This window comes from Hippopotamus amphibius, chromosome 10 (assembly GCF_030028045.1).
Source record: "Hippopotamus amphibius kiboko isolate mHipAmp2 chromosome 10, mHipAmp2.hap2, whole genome shotgun sequence".
Taxonomy (NCBI): domain Eukaryota; kingdom Metazoa; phylum Chordata; class Mammalia; order Artiodactyla; family Hippopotamidae; genus Hippopotamus; species Hippopotamus amphibius.
In genome coordinates, this window is record NC_080195.1 from 71486254 (window position 1) to 71510581 (window position 24328).

Consider the following 24328-nt stretch of genomic DNA (forward strand, 5'->3'; position numbering starts at 1 on the left):
TCTAAGGCATCTTCCATCCTCGAAAACTGCATATATTTAAAGTGTACAATTTGATATTTGTTTTCTTATTAGTAATGTACATATGGCAATCCCAATCTCCCAATTCATTCCCCCCTAACCCCCACCCCCATCCCCGCTTTCCCCACTTGGTATCCATATGTTTGTTCTCTACATCTGTGTCTCTATTAGAAACGATTCTTGACAAGAAGCTCGTAACCTAGGGGAGAAAGACACTTACTTTGTGTCTAGCAGGCAATTCAGGCTGTGATATAAAAAAAGTGTGAATACGCTGTTTGAAAATATGACAAGGAAGTGAGTAGACACCTGGAGGAAAAAAGAAAGATTTCTTATTGGAAGTATAATTTCAGATGAATCTTACAAGTTAAGTAGGATAATAATACATGAAGCACATGAGGAAAATAAGCAACAGAATGGAAGCACATGACAAAATCCTGGAAGCTTTAAACAGCAAGACCTAATTAGAAAGTAGATAGTAAATAAGGCTGGCCAAAGTTTATTTATACATGATATAGGAGACACTTACAGGTAATATAGAGGGCATGGGAAAATAGATTGGAAATTATTCTATTTGGTTCCTTCCCTGCTAATTCACAGAACCCTCTCTCTCAATAAGGTCAAAATCAAAGCTAAATGTCAACTCCAAAAAAAGCGTCTAATTATCTGCCCAACCAAGCTATGGTCTTTGGTACTATTGAAAGTCTTCACGTCTGGTTCTGTGATAACACTCACTGCTTCTTTCTTCCTCACTGTTCCATCTCAGTCTTTACTGCTGGGTCATGTTTTTCTTCGCCTTTAAAATGCTTCTGTTCTCCTCAGTTTTGTACTTGACCAGTGTCGTCTCTCATTCTGCAGTTTCCTCCAGATTATCTCTACTACTTATGTATTTCAGCCATGTTCAGCCTTCTGGTGGCTTCAGGAGTTCCAAAATAATTTTTTTTTTTGCTTTTAATTTAGATCCTGTTTTATTTTTATTATTTTTATATGTAGCTATTTTATTATATTTTTTTAAAAATTTATTTCATATTGGAGTATAGTTGACTAACAATGTTGTGGTAGTTTCAGGTATACAGCAAAATGATTCAGTTATACCAGGGGTAGTCAAAAATTATCCGCACTCTGGTTATATTAAAACGTCTATAAATTCTACAGCTGAAGTGCAGATAATTTTTGACTCTCCCTCATATATGTACCTATTCTTTCTCAAATTCCTTTTCTCACTTAGGTTACTATAGAATATTTAAGAGTTCCATGTGGTTTATAGTAGGTCCTTGTTATCTATTTTAATGTAGTGATGTGTATATATCAATGCCAAACTCCCAATTTATTACTCTCCACGCCTTTCTCCTTTGGTAACCATAAGTTTGCTTTCTAATTCTGTGAGTCTATTTCTGTTTTGTAAATAAGTTCATTTGTATCATTTTTTTAAGGTTCTGAATTCAAGTTATTTCATATGATATTTGTCTTTCTGTCTGACTTACTTCATTTAGTGTGCTTATTTCTAGGTCTGTCCACATTGCTGCAAATGGCATTATTTCATTCTTCTTAGTGGCTGAGTAATATTCCAGTGTATATATGCACTAAATCTTCTTTTAAAAGAAATTTTATTGGAGTATTGTTGATTTGCAATGTTGTGTTAATTTCTGGTGTACAGCAAAAATGAATCAGTTATATATATATACATTATAGAGTATTGAGTATAGTTCCCTGTGCTATACAGCAGGTTCTTATTAGTTATCTATTTTATATATAGTGGGGTGTATATGTCAATCACAATCTCCAAATTTATTCCCCTCTCTTATACCCTGGTAATCATAAATTTGTTTTCTACATCCATGATTCTACTTCTGTTTCGTAAATAAGTTCATTTGTACCCTTTTTTTTCAGATTCCACATATAAGCAATATCATATGGTATTTGTCTTCTCTGTCTGACTTAATTCACTCAGTATGACAGTTTCTCGGTCCATCCAAGTCTCTGCAAGTAGCACAATTTCATTCTTTCTTATGGCTGAGTTATATTCTGTTGTATATATGTACCACAGCTTCTTTATTCATCCCTCTGTTGATGGACATTCGGTTGCTTCCATGTCCTAGCTATTGTAAATAGTGCTGCAGTAAACATTGGGGTGCATGTATCTTTTCAAATTATGGTCTTCTCTAGATATATGCCCAGGAGTGAGATTGCTGGGTGAGATGGTAGTTCTATTTTTAGTTTTTAAAGGGCCCTGTATACTGTTTTCCATAGTGCTTGTATCAATTTATATTCCTAGCGACAATGTAGGAGGGTTCCCTTTTCTTCACACACTCTCCAGCATTTATTGTTTGTAAACATTTTGATGATGACCATTCTGACTGGTGGGGAGTGATATCTTGTAGTTTTGATCTCCATTTCTCTAATTATTAGCGACATTGAGCCTCTTTACATGTGCCTTCAGCCATCTGTATGTCTTCTGTGGAGAAATGTCTGTTTAGGTCTTCTGCCCATTTTTTTTATTGGGTTGTTTGTTTATTTGATACTGAGCTGCATGAGCTGTTTATAAATTTTGGAGATTAATCCTCTGTTGGTCGCATCATTTGCAAATATTTTCTCCCATTCTGTGGGTTGTCTTTTCACTTTGTTTATGGTTTCCTTTGCTGTGCAAAAGCTTTTGAGTTTAATTAGGTCCCATTTGTTTGTTTTTATTTCCATTATTCTAGGATATGGATCGAAGAAGATCTTGCTGTGATGTATGTCAGAGAGTGTCTGCCTATGTTTCCTCTGAGAGTTTTATAGTATCTGGTCTTATATTTAGGTCTTTAATCTATTTTGAGTTTATTTTTGTGTGTGATATCAAAGAATGTTCTAGTTTCATTCTTTTACATGTAGCTGTCCAGGTTTCCCAGCGTAAATATGTGAAGAGACTGCCTCTTCTCCATTGTACAGTCTTGCCTCCTTTGTCGTAGATTGATTGACCATAGGTGTATGGGTTTAGTTTTGATTGTTCTGTCTTGTGAGCCTCTGCTCCATTTTGCACATGTCAATAGTGGCATCCTGGACAATACTCTAGAACCCTGGGGCTGTCTCCACGTAGCCAAACTGAGTACTCTACTTGTGTCTGTGCACTGAAGTCCAAGTTTCAACACCCAGCTGCTGTATGCCCCAGTAGGTGCGTTTCTTGACCTGAGAAGTGTGGTGTTATGCAGCCGTCAGTGCTGGTCCCTGTCTACCCTGCCTGGCTGCAAGCCAGCACTCACATACTCCTCTAGCGCGTTATCCAGACCACTTCTGCTCCGTATGTGTCCCAGTGGACATCACATCTGGCAAAGGGGATTTTCCAGCAAGGGAACATTTCCTCTTTCACAATGCCCTCCCCGGGGTGCAGGTGTTTCTTGATTCTTTTGTTTTCCTTTTATCTTACCTGTTTATGTAAGTATATTTCTTGGAGCTTCCATTGTTAAGAGATCTTCTGCAAGATTTCAGAATTATCCTGTGAAAATTGTTCCATATATGGTTGTATTTTTAATGTGTTTGTAAGAGGAGGTGAGCTCTAAGTCATTCTACATTGTCATCTTGATCTCTGCTAGACAGTTAGGCATCTCCTGTTGGCTTGAAATTCCACAGGTACCCCTACCTCTACATCCTAGTTCTTATTTCTCTTATAAATGGAAGTTTCTACCTTTTCATTGCCTTCATCCCATCTACCACCAGCCCCCCCCATCCACGCGCATGCTCTTGTAACCATAAATCTTATCTCTTTATGAATTTGTTTGTTTCGGAAGTTCAGTTAACTTACAACACTATTTTAGTTTTTGGTATACAACATAGTAATTTGATATTTCTTTGTATTTCAAAATGAAGAGCATGATAATTCTAGTTACAGTGTGTTAGCATCCAACAATATTACATATTCATTGACTATGTTACCCACACTGTAGATTTCATAACTGTGACTCAATTATTTGCAAGTGGATGTTGTATCTCTTAATTTTCCTTATCTATGTTTTTCCATCCCTAAATGTCCTTCCATCTGGCCAGCACCTCTTTGTTTTCTTTATCTATCACTATGTTTCTGTTCCGTTACCTTTATTTGGTTTGTTTCCTATGTTTATTTGTTTTGTTTTTTTAAACTGCACATTGAAGTGAAATCATACAGTATTTGTCTATCTCTGACTCATGTTACTTAGCATGATGTCCTTGAGACCATTCAAGGTGTCACAAATGGCAAATTTTCATTCTTTTGTTAATGGCTGAGTAGTATTCCATTGTGTATACATTTATCACATCCTTATCCATTCATCTCTTGATGGGCACTTAGGTACGTCTATATCTTGGCTATTGTAATAGTTCTGCAGTGAATACAGGGGTGCATGTATATTTTCTAATTCGTGTTTTTGTATTCTTTGGATAAAAACCCACAAATGGAATTATTAAATCATGTGGTCGTATTTTTAATTTTTAGAGAAATCTCCATTCAATTTTCCACAGTGGCTGCACCAATTTACTTTCTCACCAACAGTGCATAAGGGTTTGCTTTTCTCTACATCTTCACCAATGCATGTTCTTTGTTGTCTCTTCTATAACAACTATAATGACAGGTGGATTTGTTATTGTTATCTCATGGTGGATTTGATTTGCACTTCCTTGATGATGAGCAGTGTTGTGCACCTTGTCATGTACCTCTTGGCCATGTGTATGATTTTTTTGGAAAAATATCTGTTCAGGTCTTCTGCCCATTTTTAATTGTGTTTTTTTTTTTCATGTTGAGTTGTATGAGTTCTTTGTATTTTTGAGATATTAACCTCTTGTCATATATATAATTTGACAATATATACTCCCATTCTGTAGGTGGATATTTTGTTGTGTTGATCATTTCCTTCCCTGTGCAAAGCTTGTGAGTTGGATGTAGTCCAATTTTTATTTTTGCTTTTGTTTCCCTTTCCTGCGGAGACATATCCATAAAAATACTACTAAGATTGATGTCAAAGAGCATATGGCCTATGTTTCCTGGGTTTATGGTTTCAAAGGTTTTATAGTTTGGGGACTTGCATTTAATTCTTTAATCCATGTTGAATTTATTTTTGTGCATGGTGTGAGAAAAGTCATCCAATTTGATTCTTCTGCATGTAGCTATCACATTTTTCCAACACAATTTATTGAAGAGTGTGTCTTTTCCCCGTTATATATTCTTGCCTTCTTTGTTGTTGATTAATTGCCTGGATAAGTGTGGGTTCATTCCTGGGCTGTCTATTCCATTACACTAATCTATGTGTCTGTTTTTGTGACAGTATTGTACAGTATTAATGACTGTAGCTTTGTAGTATAGTCTGAAGTCAGGAAGTATGATACCTTTAGCTTTGTTCTTCTCAAGATTGTTTTAGGTAGGGTTTTTTGGGCTTCCAATGAAATTCTAGAATTATTTGTTCTAGTTATGTGAAAAATGGTATTGGTATGTTGAAAGGGATTGCATTGAACCTGGAGAATGCTGTGGGTAGCATAGTCATTTTAACAATATTTGTTGTTCCAGTCAATGAACATGGCATAGCTTTCTCTCTGTTTGTGCTATCTTCAGTTTCTTTCATCTTATAGTTTTCAGGGGAAGGTTCTTTTACCTTGCTGGGTAGGTTTATTCCTAGGTATTTTATTCTTTTTTATGTGATTCTAAATGGGATTGTTCTTTTGGTTTCCCTTTCGAATACTTTATTGTTAGTGTATGGAAATGAAACAGAGTACCAAAGTTACAGTGTTGGAAAATGACTCAAGTTGCCATTTTTGGCTTTGAGAGTTGGGGAAAAGTCACAAGACAGAAAATGTGGGCAGCAAGGAAACAGATTCTCCTCTGAACCAACAAAACGAGTGCATTGAGACCCATTTTGTACTTCTGACCCCCAGAAATAGAGGATCAGCCGAGATGGCAGAGGAGAAGAAACCTGAGGTCACCTCCTCTCGTGAGCACATCAAAATCACAAGTATCTGCACAGCATCCATTAAGGAAAAACCGAGCACCTATGAGAAAAGATCTTTCAGAACTAAAGATATATGGAAGAAACTGCAACAAGTTGGGTTGGAGGGACAGACTCACAATATTGTCAAGTTCCATACCCCTGATGGGGGACAATCCACAAACTGGTAAATAATTATATTGTAAAGGTTTTTCCACAGGAATGGGAGTGCTGAGCCCCATCAGGGGTGTTCTGCAGTGGGAAGATGAGCCCCATGAGAATTGTCTTTGAAGGCTTGTGGGGCTTTATTTTGAGATAGGATTAGGAGAAATAGGGTGTTCACTCCTAAATGGCACACACAAAATCTCACATTCATCAGGACCCAGGACAGAAGCAATAATTTGATAGAAACCTGTGCCAGAACTACTGGTTTTGGAGCATCTCCTAGAGTGGCAGGAGGGAGCTAGACTTCACTCTGGAGACATAGACATGAGCAGCAGCCATATTTGTGAACTTACTACCATATGGAAACTGGTGAAGGTGAGTGCAGTCATTGGATCCTCCATCTATCTCACTAGCATCAGGACTTGGCTGGCCCCAGCCAGTAGCCTGTAGGCTCCAGTGCTGTGTCATCTCAGGCAAAAAACTAGATGGGTGGGGACACAGCCCCACCCATCAACGGACAGGCTGCCTAATGACTTCCTGATTCTAGATCCACCTCTAGACATGCCTCTAGAAAAGTCCCTACCAACTAGAGGGCCAAGACCCAGCTCCACCCATCAGTGCGCAGGCACAGGTCCTTTCCTCCAGGATGCATGCTTAGCCTCTCGACCAGCCACACCCACCAGGTGACAGACCCAACACACAAGAAAACCAAATCCCACAGGCTGCAGATTAAGCCCACCCAGAGCAGGCAGACCCTACCCTGGGATCAGCTGGGATCTGGCCTTACCCACTCGAAGGCCAGTACAAGCTTCAGGACAACTTGGACTCTATATCTAATTGTGTTAGGAACCAGTCCCACCTCTATCAGTGATCTGACATCAGCTCTGGGATCTCTGGGCCCAGCAGCCAGAGTGCAGGACACTGCTTTTCCTGCCAAGAGTTTTGCATTAAGCAGGTCCTGGCTTCACCCGGAAGTGGGTGGACAATACCTTGTAGTGTTCTGGACTCTTACTGAGCTCACCTGTGAGCTAGCACTAACCCCGAGGTTCCCTGGGGTTCTGCAGTCAGTCACCATTGACCAAGTCCTGCTCACCAGCAGATATCAGTGTCCACACAAGGCAGGGCCTGGCAACCACTTGGGTTAGTGGCCAACCAAGCCTCCTAGACTGCTCACATAGTCAGTCCGCCACAGGAGAAGGACCTACACAGCCCTCTCCGGGGGAAAGCTTAGAGCATGTAGCTTGGATGATAAAAAGGCATTGCGCTGCTGGGATATATAGGACCTCTCCAACAGAGGGCCACTTCTCCAAGGTTGAGGTACATAACTTAACTTATAATATACTTAAAATACAAGTAGTACCTTAGACAAATTGAGCTGGAAGAGGAATAAGTTCATGACAAAGAAACACAATTAAGTACCAGAAGAAGAACTAAGTGAAGTGGAGGTGGGCAATCTACTTGAGAGAGTTCAGAGTGTTGATTGCAAAGGGGATCAAAGAATTTGGGAGAAGAATAGATGCACAGAGTGAGAAGTTAGAGGTATTTAACAAAGGGTTAGAAGACATAGAGAACAATCAAACAGAGATGAAGTGTATAATAACTGAAATGAAAAATACACTAGAAAGAATCAATAGAAGAGTAAATGATACAGAGGAACAGATCAGTGTCCTGGAAGATAAAGTGGTGGAAATCACTGCCGCCGAACAGAAAATAGAGTGGCAAGAAATGAGGACAGTTCAAGAGACCTCTACAGAATCAAGCACACTAATATTCACATTATAGGGTTCCCAGAAGGAGAAAAGAGAGAAAAAGGGGCTGAAAATACATTTGAAAATATAATAGCTGAAAACTTCCCTAACCTGGGGAAGGAAACTGTCACCCAAGTTGAGGAAGAACAGAGAGTCCCATCCAGGTTTAACCAAAGAGGAACACACCAGGACACATTTTCATTAAACTGACAAAAATTAGATATAGTGACAGAATATTAAAAGCAGCATGGAAAAATCAGTAAATAACATACAAGGTAACTCTTGTAAGGCTATCAACTTATTTTTCAAAACAGAAACTCTGCAGTCTGGAAGGGAGAGACACAATACATTTAAGGTGATGAAAGGGGGATGCCTATACCAAGAATATTCTATTCAGCAAGGCTGCTGTTCAGGCTTGATGGAGAAATCGAAAGCATTACAGACAAGCAAAAGCTAAAAAAGTTCAGCACCACCAAATGAGCTTCACAACAAATCCTAAAGGAACCTATCTAGGAGAAAAAGAAAAGGCCACACTAGAAACAAGAAAATTATGAAATGAATAAAGCTCAACAGCAAAGGCAAACATATAGTAAAGGTAGGAAATCATCCACACACAATGATAGTAGGGAGGTAAAAAATAAGGTAGTAAAATCATCTATATCTATATCAAGCTTTTAAGGGATACACAGGACAGTTAGGTATAAAATATGATATCAAATTTAGTCATCATGAGGGGAGGAAAGTACAAATGCAAATTTTTAAAAATGAACTTGAAGTTTAGGGATTCACACACTAAAGTAATCATATATATACTTTATTATATATAAACCTCATGGTAACCATAAACCAAAAATCTATAATAAATATACACACACACAAAAAAGGATGTAAACATAACATCAAAGATTGTCATCAAATTACAAGAGGACGAAAGGAAAAAAAAGGGAAAAAAAGACTTACAAAAACAAACCCTAAAAAATGATTACAAAGGCCATAAGAATATACATATCAATAGTTACCTTAAATGTAAATTGACTAAATGCCCCAATTAAAAGACTGAGAGTGACTGAATGGATACAAAAGAAGACCTGTACATATGCTGCCTATAGGAGACTCAATTCATCTAGAGACACACACAGCCTGAAAGTGAGTGGATGGAAGAAGATATTCCTTGCAAATGGAAATCAAAAGATAGCAGGAATACTAATACTTACATCAGACAAAATATATTTTCATATAAAGACTGTTATAAGGACACTCTATAATGATCAAGACCTCAACCCAAAAGATGTTATAACAATTGTAAATATGTATGCACCCAATATAGCAGCATCTCAATATGTAAGGGAAATACTAACAGACATAAAAGGAGAAAGAGACAGTAACACAATATTAGTAGGAAACTTTATTTTTTTTTGTTATTTAAAAAAAATTTAGTTTTTATTTGGCTGTGTCAGGTGTTAGAGGCAACATGTGGGATCTTTGTTGAGGCATGTGAGATCTTTGTTGCAGCACGCAGCTCTTCATTGTCTTGCCAGGGCTTCTTTGTAGTTGTGGGTCTTGGGTTTCAGAGTGTGCATGGTCAGTATTTGTAGCATGTGGCTCTCTAGTTGTGGCATGCATGCTTAGTTGCATTTGATATCTTAGTTCCTGGATCAGGGATTGAACCTGCATCCTCTGCATTGGAAGGTGGATTCTTAACACACTGGAGCACCAGAGAAGTCCCAATAGTAGGGGACTTTAACACCTCATTTACATCAATGGACAGATCGCCCAGACAGAAAGTCAATAAGAAATACTGTCCTTAAGTGACAGGTGAGTCCAGATGGATTTTATTGATAAGTATGGAGTATTCCATCCAAAAGTAGCAGAATACACATTTTTTTTCAAATGCACATGGAAACTTTTCCAGGATTGATCACATGCTGGGCACAACATGAGGCTCAGGAAGTTTAAGAAAATTGAAATTATACCAAGCATCTTTTCTAACCACAATGCATTGACTAGAAATCAACTACAAGGAAAAAATTGCAAAACCCAAATACATGGAGCCTAAACAATATTCTTCTAAACAACTGATGGATCACTGAAGACATCAAAGAGGGAAATCAAAAAATACCTAGAGACAAATGAGAGTGAAAACATGATGATCCAAAATGTATGGGACATAGAAAAAGCAGTTCTAAGAGGGATGTTTATAGAGATACAAGCTTACCTGAAGAAACAAGAGAAATCTCAAATAAATAACTCTACACCTAAAATAATTAGAAAAAGAAAAACAAAGAAAACGTAAAGCCATGAGAAGGAAGAAATCATGAAAATCTGAGCAGACATACATAAAATGGAGATTAAAAAAAACAAAAGGAAATATCAGTGAAACTAAGAGCTGGTTTATTGAAAAGATAAACAAAATTGATGAACATTTAATCAGACTCATCAGGAAAAAAGAAAGAGGGCCGAAGTCAATTATATCATAAATGCAAAAGGAGAAATTTCAGCTGATGCAACAGAAGTACATAGGATCTTGAGACTACTATTAACAACCAACAAAAGGAACAACGTAGACAAAATGGACAAATTCTGAGAAAGGTACAATCTTCTAAGCTGGAACCAGGAAGAACTAGAAAACTTGAACAGACAAGCTACCAGTAATGCAATTGAACGAGTAATTGAAAAACTCCCAACAAACAAATGTTCATGACCAGATGGCTTTACAGGTGGATTCTACCAAAATTTAGAGAAGCGTTAACACTTATACTTTTCAAACCATTCCAAAAAATTGCAGAGGAAGGAATACTTGTAAACTCACTCTATGAGGCCAGCATCACCCTGATAGCAAAACCAGACAGAGCTATTACAAAAAAAAAAAAGGCAGAAAATTACAGGCCAACAACACTGATGAACATAGATGTAAAAATCTCAAAAAAAATATTAGCAGTCTGAACCTAACAATACATTAAAAGGATCATATAGTAGGACGAAGTGGGATTTATTCAAGTGATGCAGGGGTAGTTCAGTATCTGCAAATCAATGAAAGTGATACACCACATTAACAAATTGAAGAATAAAAATCATATCATCTCAATATGTGTAGAAAAAGCTTTTGATAAAATTCATCATCCAGTTATTATAAAAACTCTCCAGAAAGTGAGCATTGAAGGAACAGTCTTCAACATAATCAAGGTCATATGTGACAAACCTACAGCTAACATCATACTCAGTGGTGAAAACCTGAAAGCATTTCCTTTAATATCTGGAACAAGACAAAGGTGCCCACTCTGGACACTTAGGTTCAACATAGTTTTGGAAGCCTAACCACATAAATCAGAGAAAAAGAAGAGTAAAGTAATCCAGATTGGAAAGGAATAAGTAAAATCGTCACTTTTTGGCAGATGATGTTATACTATACATAGAAAATCCTAATGATGTCACTGGAAAACTACTAGTGCTTGTTAATGAATTTGATAAAGTGGCAGGATACAACATTAATATACAGAAGGCTATTGTATTTCTCTACACTAACAATGAAGCATCAGAAAGAGAAATTGAGAAACAATCCCATTTACTATCACATGAAAAAGAATAAGATATCTAGAAATAAACCTACCTAAAGAGGAAAATCCTGTACTCGGAAAACTATGAGACACTGATGAAAGAAACTGAAGACAACACGAATAGATTGAACTATATACTGTGTTCTTATAACGGAAGAATTGATTTGGTTAAAACAACTATACTAACCAAGGATATCTACAGATTCAGTTTAATCCCCATCAAAATACCAATGATGTTTTTCACAAAAGTAGAACAAGAATTTTAAAAATTTGTATGGAAACACAAAAGATCCTGAACAGTCAAAACAATCTTGAAAAAGAAGAACTAAACTGGAGGAATCATGCTCCCTGTTTTCAGAATTTAATAAAAAGCTATAGTAATCAAAATAGTATACTACTGGCTAAAAACAGACAGACCAGTGAAGCAGAGGATAAAGCCCATAAATAAACCCACACACTTACGGCCATTTAATTTATGACAAAAGAGGCAAGAATATAGAATGGAGAACAGACACTCTCTTGCAGGAGTGGTGCTGGGAAATTTCAACAGCTACATGTAAAAGAATGAAATTTGAATTTCTCTAACACCATAGGCAAAAATAAACTCAAAGACTTAAATGTAAGACCAGATTAAAGACCTAAATGTAAGACCACATACGTAAAATTCCTACAGGAAAACATAGGTAGAACACATTTTGCCATAAATTGCAGCAATATTTTTAGATTAATTTCCTACAGCAAAGGTAACAAAAGCAAGATTAAACAAATGGGACCTAATTAAACTGAAAAGATTTGAGCAGCAAAGGAAATCATGGACAAAATGAAAAGCGCCACTGAATGGGAGAACATATTTGTAAATGATATGACTGATAAGAGATTTATATCCAAAATGTATAAACATCTCATACAACTCAACATCAAAAAAAGAAAAAATCAACCTGATTAAAACAATGGACATAAGTCCTTAATAGACATTTTTCCTAAGAGGAAATGCAGACAGCCAACAGGCATGTGAAAAGATGCTCAAAATCACTAATAGGGAAATGCAAATCAAAACCACAATAAGTCATTGCCTCAAACCCATCAGAATGGCTACTGTAAAGAACAGCACAAATAACAAATGTTGGCGAGGATGTGGAGAAAAGAAACCCTCATACACTGTTGGTAGGAATGTAAATTGGTGCAGCCACTACAGAAAATACTATGGAGGTTTCTGAAAAAACCAAAAACAGAACTACCATATGACCCAGCAATTTCACTTCTCGGTATATATCTGGAAAAAACAAAAGCATTAATTTGAAAAGATACATGCACTCCAAGGTTCATAGAGGCATTGTTTTGAATTGTGAAGACGCAGAAACAACCTAAGTGTCCATCAACAGATGAACAGATAAGAAGTAGTATGCACATATACACATACACAATGAAATACTACTCGGCCAAAAAGAATAAAATTTTACCATTTGCTGCATTATGAATGGACTTTGAGGGCATTATGCTAAGTGAAACCAGTCAGGCTGAGAAAGACAAATACTGTATGATATCACTTGTAGAGTCTAACAGTACAAAAGATGGTGAATATAACAACAGCAAGAACAACAACAACCAAACTCACAGATATAGACAACAAACAACAGCAACAACAACAACAACCAGACTCACAGATATAGACAACAAACCTTGCCTCTCTCCCTACCAGTTAGGAAGGGACAGAGGCAAGATAGGAGTGAGGGAATGGGAGGTACAATCTATTCGGTGTAAGATAGGCTATATAGATGTATTATATAACATGGGGAATAAAGCCAATATTTGTAACAATTGCAACTGAAGTGTAACCTTTAAAACTGTACAAAAAATAAAAAAAAATATTTTTTGAATAAAATGAGTGACAATCAAAATCTTGAGAAAATAAATCAGTAGAGAACAATTAGGGAAAATTACAAAAAGTTCAAATGTGAACTTCATATTTGGTGTTGTTAAATTACTTAGTGCTTATAATGACATAATATAGGAAATTTCAATGTTCATTTGGGATGTGTACTGAAATATTTACAGGAAAACTATCATAATGTCATCATACACACAGACATTAGGTGCATGTATTATGTATATACATTTGGAGATAGCTTACCAGTCAAGTGTAAACAGTTATTTAATCTTGATCTTAAAAAAATCTACGGGCATTCTCTCTACTTCAGTATGTTTGAAATTTTTCAAAATAAATTGGGAGGAAAATATGATTGATTCACATCATTCTTGAATCTCTACCCTATTTCCCCTCCCAGTAAGCAGCTTAGCTTCTTGGAAGTTTTCCTCTTGTGCTTCTTTTACTTCTTTATGCTATGTATAGTATGAGGTAGGGGTTAAGAACATGGATTCTGGAGCTACGTAGCCTGGCTTGGATTTTTGAGCTCCACCTTAGTATTTCTCTGGATAAATTCTTTTCCCCCCCTGGATAAATTTTTAAAGCGGAGTTGTATGAAATTAAAATAGCGTAATGAAGGTAATAAACAATGGATGCGAAGAATGGTTGAATGGGTACTGCTGCAAAATAATTTGTAAGCTAAAGACTGTCTGATAATTATGTTAAAAGAGACTATAAAAAGAGGAGGAAAGGCAAGAGACATGAACGTATCAATTCACATTTATTCAATTACAGATAATGCATGTCTACCAAACAAGGTTAAACAGTAAGAAGATCTGTTGGAGTATAAAACCAGGTGACTAGTTTATTCCAGTGACTCTGGGTCTGTTTCCCTGTGATTCCCTCAGCTATGCCCACATTGTGTATTGACTTCATCTTGGGGCTGTTTCCCCCTTGATGGCAAAATGGATGTAGATTGTGCCACATGTCATATTCACACACCATGACAAGAGGGAGAAACACTATCTTTTTGGTGGACATTGTTTCAAATGAATGATACATATTTCCCAGAAACTTCCAGAAAATCACCTCCTTTGTGACAGTGGTCCCAACTAAGTCACACATTCTTTCCTTAACAGACCTCTGTATTCAGTGTTGCTAAGGGTTTGGGTGAGTGGTACAGACATACATAACAAAAATTGTGGTACCTTTAGAAAAGGGAATTTAAATCAATGTATGGAAATCTGAAAACTAAAAATATCCATTAAAATAGACAGTGAAATATAGGATGTTGTTTTGCTGAAAGCCTCACTTTCGGTTTCAAGGTTCATGAGATTCGTTGGCAAAATAACCACTCCATACTTTAATAAGCAATAAGTAAGGAAATTTGTTATATTAGTAGTAAGTTACAGTGTGAGGGCAAGCAGCATATACATAGAGAGAGAGAGAAATGTACAGACATCACCAAATTGCAGAAGCACCTACATCCAGGTCCAAGCAACAGCATTCTGGAGTCCCAATGTTATAGCATAAGGACAAGCAACATAGCATGAAATAAATGTGTGTACATCACCAAATTGGGGAAACACCTACATCTAGATCCAAGCAGTGCTGGGAAGTCCCGAGTGACAGCATTCTGGAGCCCCAGTTGGGAAGGGTCCGAGGCAGTGCATCCACTCCATGGGTGAGACTTCAGATTGGAGTTCTGGGGGCTTCTGCTTATAATTCCAGGCCGCAAACTGATATCATCCATTTGCATGCAAAACGCAGGTCTGGGTTTACTTTGACAGTGTTGTTGATTTCATCATGTGAGTCACAAGAATTTTCCAGAACTCGGAGGACTGGCTAGGTCCCCAGGGCTCAAGAAATTCCAAGACCCACTCCCTTTCTTATTGTAAGCTCAGTTTGACTCGCTATCAGCAATTGTTAGGTGTATAAGCAGTCCAGGCAGACTCACAGGTCGGTCAGAGGCCTGCTTCTGTCTCTGAGGCCTGAACAAGACTATATTAGTAACTTTTCCAGCAGATGTACAACTTAGCTCTAATTCAGAGCTTCTCAAAATTTTTGGTTATTTCGATTCCTTTTTGCCTATAACCCGTCTTATGACCATAAAGAGCTTTGTTTATGTGGGTTGTGTCTCTCCATATTTACAAGATTAGAAACTTAAACCAAGAAGTTACAATTTATTAATTCATTCAAAAATAAAAATAGTAAGCCTACCACATATTTATTTACATACTCATATTAAAGCCTACTGAAGGAAATGTTTACAGAATGGCCAAATGTGTTAGGTACCTTATTAAGCCTTGGTGATATGATATCAGTTATGTCATGTTTGAAATTCAGAGGAAAAAGACAGGCCTTCACTGTATTATCCCACAGTTATAATGTATTATTTTTTTCTTTAAAATGTTGCTCCTATCTGTGCACTCTTCTCCTTTCATTCTCTGGTTTCAGTTCTCCTCATCTAATATATGAATTGTTGAAGTTAGTCTCCTTGCTTTAGGTCTCTCTCTTTTCTTTTTTTTTAAACTCTTTATTGGAATATAATTGCTTTACACTCTTGTACCAGTCTTTGAGGTACACCACAGTGAATCAGCTGTATTTATACACATATCCCCATATCTCCTCCCTCCTGTGACTCCCTCCCACCCCCTGTCCTTGCTCTCTATAGCATCACCCATCATCGAGTTGATCTCCCTTTGTTATACAGCAACTTCCCACTAGCTATCTTTTTTACATTTGGTAGTATATCTATGTCCATGCTACTCTCTCATTTCATCCTAGCTTCCCCTTCGCTCCCCCACCCCCTACCCCAGCCCCATGTCCTCAAGTCCATTCTCTACATCTGCATCTCCACTCTTGCCCTCTCACTGGGTTCATCAGTACCATTTCTTCAGATTCCATATATATGAGTTAGCATATGGTATTTGTTTTTCTCTTTCTGTCTTACTTCACTCTGTATGACAGTCTCTAGGTCTATCCACCTCATTACATATAGTTCAATTTCATTCCTTTTTATGGCTGAGTCATATTCCATTGTATATATGTGCCACATCTTCTTTACCCATTCATTTGTTGATGAGCATTTAGGTTGCTTCCATGTCCTTGCTATTGTAAATAGTGCTGCCATGAACGTTATGGTACATGTTTCTTTTGGGATTATGGTTTTCTCTGGGTATATGCCCAGTAGTGGGATTACTGGGTCTTATGGTAGTTCTATTTGTAGTTTTTTAAGGAACCTCCAAACTGTTTTCCATAGTGGCTGTACCAACTTACAGTCCCACCAACAGTGCAGGAGAGTTCCCTTTTCTCCACACCCTGTGCAACATTTATTGTTTCTAGATTTTTTGATGATGGTTATCCTGACCGGAGTGAGGTGATACCTTATTGTGACTTTGACTTGCATTTGTGTAATGATTAGTGATGTTAAGCATCTTTTCATGTGTTTGTTAGCCTTCTGCATGTCTTCGTTGGAGAAATGTCTATTTAGGTCTTCTGCCCATTTGTGGATTGGGTTATTTGCTTTTTTGGTATTAAGCTGCATGAGCTGCTTGTATATTTTGGAGATTAATCCTTTGTCCATTGCTTCATTGGTAACTATTTTCTCCCATTCTGAGGGTTGTCTTCTTGTCTTGTTTATGGTTTCTTTTGCTGTACAAAAGCTTTTAAATTTCATGAGGTCCCATTTGTTTATTCTTGATTTTATTTCCATTTTTCTCAGAGGTGGGTCAAAAATGATGTTGCTTTGATGTATGTCATAGACTGTTCTGCCTATGTTTTTTTCTAGGAGTTCTATAGTGTCTGGCCTTATATTTAGGTCTTTAATCCATTTTGAATTTATTTTTGTATATGGTGTTAGGAAGTGTTCTAATTTCATTCTTTTACATGTAGCTGTCCAATTTTCCCAGCACCACCTATAAGAACAGGAACAAGACAAGGGTGTCCACTCTCACCATTATTCTTTTTTTTATTTTTATTTTTTTTTTGGGGGGTACACCAGGTTCAATCATCTGTTTTTATACACATATCCCCACATTCCCTCCCCTCCCTGACTCCCCCCCCCCCGAGTCCCCCCCACCCTCCCCGCCCCAGTCCTCTAAGGCATCTTCCATCCTCGAATTGAACTCCCTTTGTTATACAACAACTTCCCACTGACTATTTTACAGTTGGTAGTATATATATGTCTGTGCTACTCTCTCGCTTCATCTCAGTTTCCCCTTCACCCCCCGCCCCCCCCAAACCTCAAGTTCTCCAGTCCATTCTCTGTATCTGCATCCTTGTTCTTGTCACTGAGTTCATCAGTACCATTTTTAGATTCCGTATATGTGAGTTAGCATACAATATTTGTCCTTCTCTTTCTGACTTACTTCACTCTGTATGACAGATTGTAGTTCTATCCACCTCATTACATATAGCTCCATCTCATCCCTTTTTATAGCTGAGTAATATTCCATTGTATATATATGCCACATCTTCTGTATCCATTCACTTGTTGATGGGCATTTAGGTTGCTTCCATGTCCTGGCTATTGTACATAGTCCTGCAATAAACATTATGGTACAAGTTTCTTTTGGGATTATGGTTTTCTTTGGGTTTATGCCCAGTAGTGGGATGACTGGATCATATGGTAATTCTATTTGTAGTTTTTTAAGGAGCCTCCAAATTGTTTTCCATAGTGGCTGTACCAACTTACATTCCCACCAACAGTGCAGGAGATTTCCCTTTTCTCCACACCCTCTCCAACATTTGTTGTTTCCAGATTTTGTGATGATGGCCATTCTGATTGGTGTGAGGTGATACCTCATTGTGGCTTTGACTTGCATTTCTCTGATGATGAGTGATGTTGAGCATCTTTTCATGTGTTTGTTGGCCATCTGTATGTCTTCTTTGGAGAAATGTCTATTTAGGTCTTCTGCCCATTTGTGGATTGGGTTATTTGTTTTTTTGGTATTAGGCTTCATGAGCTGCTTGTATATTTTGGAGGTTAATTCTTTGTCCATTGTTTCATAGGCAATTATTTTTTCCCATTCTGAGGGTTGCCTTTTAGTCTTGTTTATGGTTTCTTTCGCTGTGCAAAAGCTTTTAAGTTTCATGAGGTCCCATTTGTTTATTCTTGATTTTATTTCCATGATTCTAGGAGGTGGGTCAAAAAGGATCTTGCTTTGATGGATGTCATAGAGTGTTCTGCCTATGTTTTCCTCTAGGAGTTTTATAGTGTCTGACCTTCCATGTAGGTCTTTAATGCATTTGGAGTTTATTTTTGCGTATGGTGTTAGGAAGTGTTCTAATTTCATTCTTTGACATGTTGCTGTCCAATGTTCCCAGCACCACTTATTGAAGAGGCTGTCTTTTTTCCATTGTATACTCGTGCCTCCTTTGTCAAAGAGAAGGTGCCCATATGTGTTTGGGCTTACTTCTGAGTTCTCTATTCTGTTCCATTGATCTTCCTTTCTATTTTTGTGCCAGTACCATACTGTCTTGATCACTATGGCCTTGTAGTATAGTTTGAAGTCAGGAAGCCTGATTCCACCAACTCCATTTTTCCTTCTCAAGATTGCTTTGGCTATTCGGGGTCTTTTGCGTTTCCATACAAATCGTAAGATTTCTTGCTCTAGTTCTGTGAAAAATGCCATTGGTAATTTGATCAGGATTGCATTGAATCTGTAAATTGCTTTGGGTAGTATAGTCATTTTCACGATGTTGATTCTTCCAATCCAGGAACATGGTATGTCCCTCCATCTGTTTGTGTCGTCTTTGATTTCTTTCATCAATGTCTTAAAGTGTTCTGCATACAGATCTTTTGCCTCCTTAGGCAGGTTTATTCCTAGGTATTTTATTCTTTTTGTTGCAATGGTGAATGGGAGAGTTTCCTTAATCTCTCTTTCTGCTCTTCCGTTGTTCGTGTATAGGAATGCAAGAGATTTCTGTGCATTAATTTTGTATCCTGCTACTTTACTAAACTCATCAATTAATGCTAGCAGTTTTCTGGTAGAGTCTTTAGGGTTTTCTATATATAATATCATGTCATCTGCAAAGAGGGACAATTTTACTTCTTCTTTTCCAATTTGGATTCCTTTTATTTCTTTTTCTTCTCTGATTGCTGTGGCTAACACTTCCAAAACTATGTTGAATAATAGTGGTGAGAGTGGACACCCTTGTCTTGTTCCTGTTCTTAGAGGGAATTCTTCCAGTTTTTCCCCACTTAGAATGATGTTGGCTTTTGGTTTTTCATATATGGCTTTTATTATGTTGAGGTAATTTCCTTCTATGCCCATTTTCTGGAGAGCTTTTATCATAAATGGATGTTGCACTTTGTCAAAAGCTTTTTCTGCATCTATTCACTCTCACCATTGTTATTCAACATAGTTTTGGAAGTTTTAACCACAGCAATCAGAGAAGAAAAAGAAATTAAAGGAATCCAAATTGGAAAAGAAGAAGTAAAATTGTCACTCTTTGCAGATGACATGATATTATACATAGAAAACCCTGAAGATTCTACCAGAAAACTGCTAGCACTAATTGATGAATTTAGAAAAGTAGCAGGATACAAAATTAATGCATAGAAATCTCTTGCGTTCCTATACACTAACAATGAAAGAGCCGAAAGAGAAATTAGGGAAACTCTCCCATTTACCATTGCAAGAAAAAGAATAAAATACCAAGGAATAAACCTGTCTAAGGAGGCAAAAGACCTGTATGCAGAAAACTATAAAACACTGATGAAAGAAATCAAAGACGACAGAAACAGATGGAGGGACATACCATGTTCTTGGATTGGAAGAATCAATATTGTGAAAATGACTATCTTACCCAAGGCAATTTACAGATTCAACGCAATCCCTATCACATTACCAATGACATTTTTCACAGAATTAGAACAAGAAATCTTACGATTTGTATGGAAACGCAAAAGACCCCGAATAGCCAAAGCAATCTTGAGAAGGAAAGACAGAGTTGGTGGAAATTGGCTTCCTGACTCCAAACTATACTACAAGGCTACAGTGATCAAGACAGTATGGTACTGGCACAAAAACAGAAATATAGATCAATGGAACAGAATAGAGAACCCAGAGGTAAACCCACACACATATGGGTACCTTATCTCTGACAAAGGAGGCAAGAATATACAATGGAAAAAAGACAGCCTCTTCAATAAGTGGTGCTGGGAAAATTGGATAGGTCTCTTTCTAATCAGTTGCAGGATCAAGTTTCTGAAATGTACAATCATATTACTCTGCTCCAGGAAGACCTAAAAGTGTGATGGCTCTATGGTAAATTGAGATTCCTTAGGGTGGCATTTAATATTCTCAGTAACCTGATTAGCTTCCCGCCTTTTCCCCACATTCACCAACAGCTCTCACCAACAGTTTTGTCCACTTTCTGACTGTGTTCCATGGTTCAGCTTCTGCATCTCCCACTTCCAGTGCCACATTCCTTTCCATGAACATGGACTCTGGTCATAACCATTCCTGTTTTCCTCCAAATATCAGTTTTCCTCATTTTTAAGTCACATTCTACTTCTGTTGCAACTTAAGAGCTAAATACTGTAGGCTAAAAGGATCTCCATTTTCTGAACTTTTAAGCTTGTGGGGAAAAGTAGTACTGATCCAAATTCTAGCTGAATCTGATGAGCACGATGAACTTGGGCAAGCTCCTCAATATTTCAAAGTATAAGATTTTCACTAATGAAACCCATGAAAAACCACATGTAGTAAATTGGTAGGTAATATATATGAAAGGTCTAACTTAGCACCAAGCAGAGAGCAGGTTCTTAGTAAATTATTTTTCCTACCATTTCTGCACAAGTAAGGATATATAAATATTATTGTTTAGATATTTAAATTCTTACTATTTTCTGCCTCATTTTTACTTGATCAGGACCTGCAGCTTTTTGTTAATGCTGTTCATATATTAATATAATTACAAGGTATTAATATTAATACCTTGTACTCAGTCCAAGTTGGTGCTCTTCCTGAAAACAAGCAAGACGTATTATCAGAGAGAAAAATCTTTATTTAAGAATATATTCAGGTATTGGACTGTCATATATGATCATAGGCCAATCAAACTATATGAAAATATGAAATCCATGGTAATGTCAATATAAATAGCATCATCTTTAAGTATAGATTTGTAAATCACAACTGTACAGGTACTGTATTTCAGAGAACTTGAGAGAAAATTGACACATAATAAGAGGAAACTGTTCTTGATTAGTGAATATATATTCTGTGTGATTTCCTATTCAAACATCTGTTGAACAAACTCAAAATTGAGAATCAAATGAAATATATAGTTTACTAGTGTCACATGGTGTTGCTTAAGAGGAAACTAATATTTCAGGACTTGGGATACGGGAGAGTTAGTGAGATTATGCTGTGATGTTCCAGCAATTTGCCAAAAATATTAAATGGAGGTGACCTTTGTGTGTACTGACTTTAAATCCTAGGATTTGTTGAATTTGTTGAAAATTGTAACTTATTATACTCTGAAACTTAGGTACTAGTGTATTGCACCCTGACACAGTTGTGACCTCTTCAGTAATTAGTTCGTTCCTGATGAAAGCCAATAGCTTAGATTTTGGACTATATTTTACCATACTCTCTTCTTTTCAACTTGTTTATTGACTGATATATCATCATGTTTTAGTAATTTAATGTTATATATGACAGGGCTATCTTCCAGTTTCTCAGTATTCCTTGATTTTGAAAAAAGTTTAATGACATAAAAAACAGTTGTCCATATGAGATGGTAATTTGCATCATAATGTTATGAAATCTTCATGATTTTTTTCATAACATTTATTACTTCCTTATTTCTTAGACTATAAATAAAAGGGTTTAATAAGGGAATCACTAGAGTATAAAAAATGGCAACAGGTATATCTTTATCTTCTTCCTTACCTGAATTTGGTCGAACATACATGAAAAGAAGAGAACCATAGAATATTGAGACAGAGAGAAAGTGGGATGCACAAGTCGATAAGGCTTTGCCTTTTCCTTCTTTGGATTTCATCTTAAAAATCGTGCAAAGGATGAAAAGGTAAGAGATTATTACTATGGTAATAGTCAAGATTAAAACTGACCCTGCAACAATTAATATCATCAATTCATTTATATAGGGGTCCACACAGGAGAGTCTGTATAATGGGAGAACATCACAGAAAAAGTGATTGATTTGATGAGACCCACAGAAAGTTAACCTAAACAGAAACCCTGTATGAATTGTGGGATGCACGTTTCCAGCTATGTAGGCCCCTGTGATCATCTGAATGCAGAGTTTCTTTGACATCATGGTGTGGTACTGCAGTGGGTTGCAGATGGCCACATAGCGATCATAGGCCATTGCTGCCAGGAGAAAGCAGTCTGCAGTTTCAGCGAGGCAGAGAAAATAAAACTGTGCCATGCATTCATAGAGGGAAATCATTCTGTCTTTAGAAAAGAGGTTCTCTAGCATCTTGGGGGTAATGGCAGTGGAACAACAGGAGTCCATCAGAGCGAGATTACCCAGAAAGATGTACATTGGTGTGTGAAGACGATGCTCTGTAACTATCAATGCCACCAGGCCAAGATTTCCCACCATGGTGATCAGATAGATGGTGAGGAACACCAGAAACAGAAGGGTCTTCAGCTCTGGGTGATCTGTAAATCCTATGAGGATAAACTCTGTTCTTGAGGAGTAGTTATCCTCAGTCATATCCACGTTCTCTGTTGAGCTAGGAATTGTGGAGATATAAGATTTGAAATTAGAGTTTGTATAATTTTCCCTTCAACTTTTTCTTTTTACAAGCAGTGGAGCTCTTCTTCCAGCTTCCCCTATTTCCTCTGGGATAGGAACACATACCAGTAGGGGACATTCATTTCTGCGTAATATCAGCTTTTATGATGTTGACTGTGAAACTCAGGATTTCCAAGAATATTTTGTAATGCTAGGGAGGATGCTTATAGTGGAAGAGGCTTGTCTTTATGAATGTATGAAGACTACTATACATGTTTGGGCACCATATTTGATTCAGTATTCCCAACTAATATTTGTGAGTTTTATATCAAAATTCCTTAAAATATATATCAATTCACTTTTCATGTAAACATATGATGTTTTTTAAAATTGAGCAAACCTTTTTCATAACCCTCCCAGAGAGAGGGAATGTTTGAATAGTGTACACAGATATGTTAAATTTATATCTTAGGAATTGCATGAAAATGACAAAGATGAAGGAGAGGACTGTTCATCATTAAAGAAAATTACTTGGAAAGCTAAGAAAATAAATATCCATACATTATCACCTGTTTTACCCCTTTCCCCATGTCAAGTCCATTATTCTCTTTGTATATACCAGATGTCTAAATGCTTTCTTCCTTTATGTATAGTTTTTATGTGATGATACTTAATAAAGTTTACTCAGTGCACAGGACTATACCAATCTCCATTTTTTGAACCATCAGGAGTGTCTTATATTTCCAACACAATCTAGAATTACTTGTGTATAATGTAACATTATGTTATTTGTTTTTCATATGTGCACGCACATTTCCCCTTTTATATGATTGGTACTTTGAAGTTTTCTGTGACTTACACTTTTTATAACATCTATACCATGCTATGGGAAAAAAGCATTATTGATTCCAGTCCTACCTCCTGTTCAGGGACCTAGGATGGGTGAATTTGTTTTCAGTATCTACCAATGATCCTTAATGAACTATTTGGTATCTGCAAATTGAGACTTAATTTTGAAGAACAATTTACAAAGGATATTAACAAAATTCATTGTTTTAAAAAATCTGGGTATCTATCTTTTACTTGAATTTATATATCTACTATGTTACTGTTTCCTGAGAAAATTATGTAAGATTTTGTGAAGGATGACACAATACATTAAAAGCTAATAAAGAAAAGTAAGCCATGCTTTTATACTTTAGTTTTCTAACACTTAGAGAAAATTCTTTAAATCTGAATATGATTTGTGTGAAGAAATTTTGTTTTCCTTTAAAGGCTCCCTTCAGTTATTATTTAGTGATCTACAAGGCATATTGACTGAGTTTCTAATCATAAATT

General features: G+C 36.9%; 2 protein-coding genes across 2 annotated transcripts in view; one reads left to right on the forward strand and one right to left on the reverse strand.

Moving 5' to 3' along the window:
- The window catches only part of GABRR3 (gamma-aminobutyric acid type A receptor subunit rho3), a 725962-nt gene that overhangs the window by 65410 nt on the left and 636224 nt on the right, over positions 1 to 24328 (forward strand). The gene's annotated exons all lie outside the window — the stretch shown is intronic.
- On the reverse strand, positions 22043 to 22969 carry LOC130830388 (olfactory receptor 5K3-like). The gene has a single exon (XM_057697594.1). It carries the CDS (start codon positions 22967 to 22969, stop codon positions 22043 to 22045), a length of 927 nt encoding a protein of 308 aa, XP_057553577.1.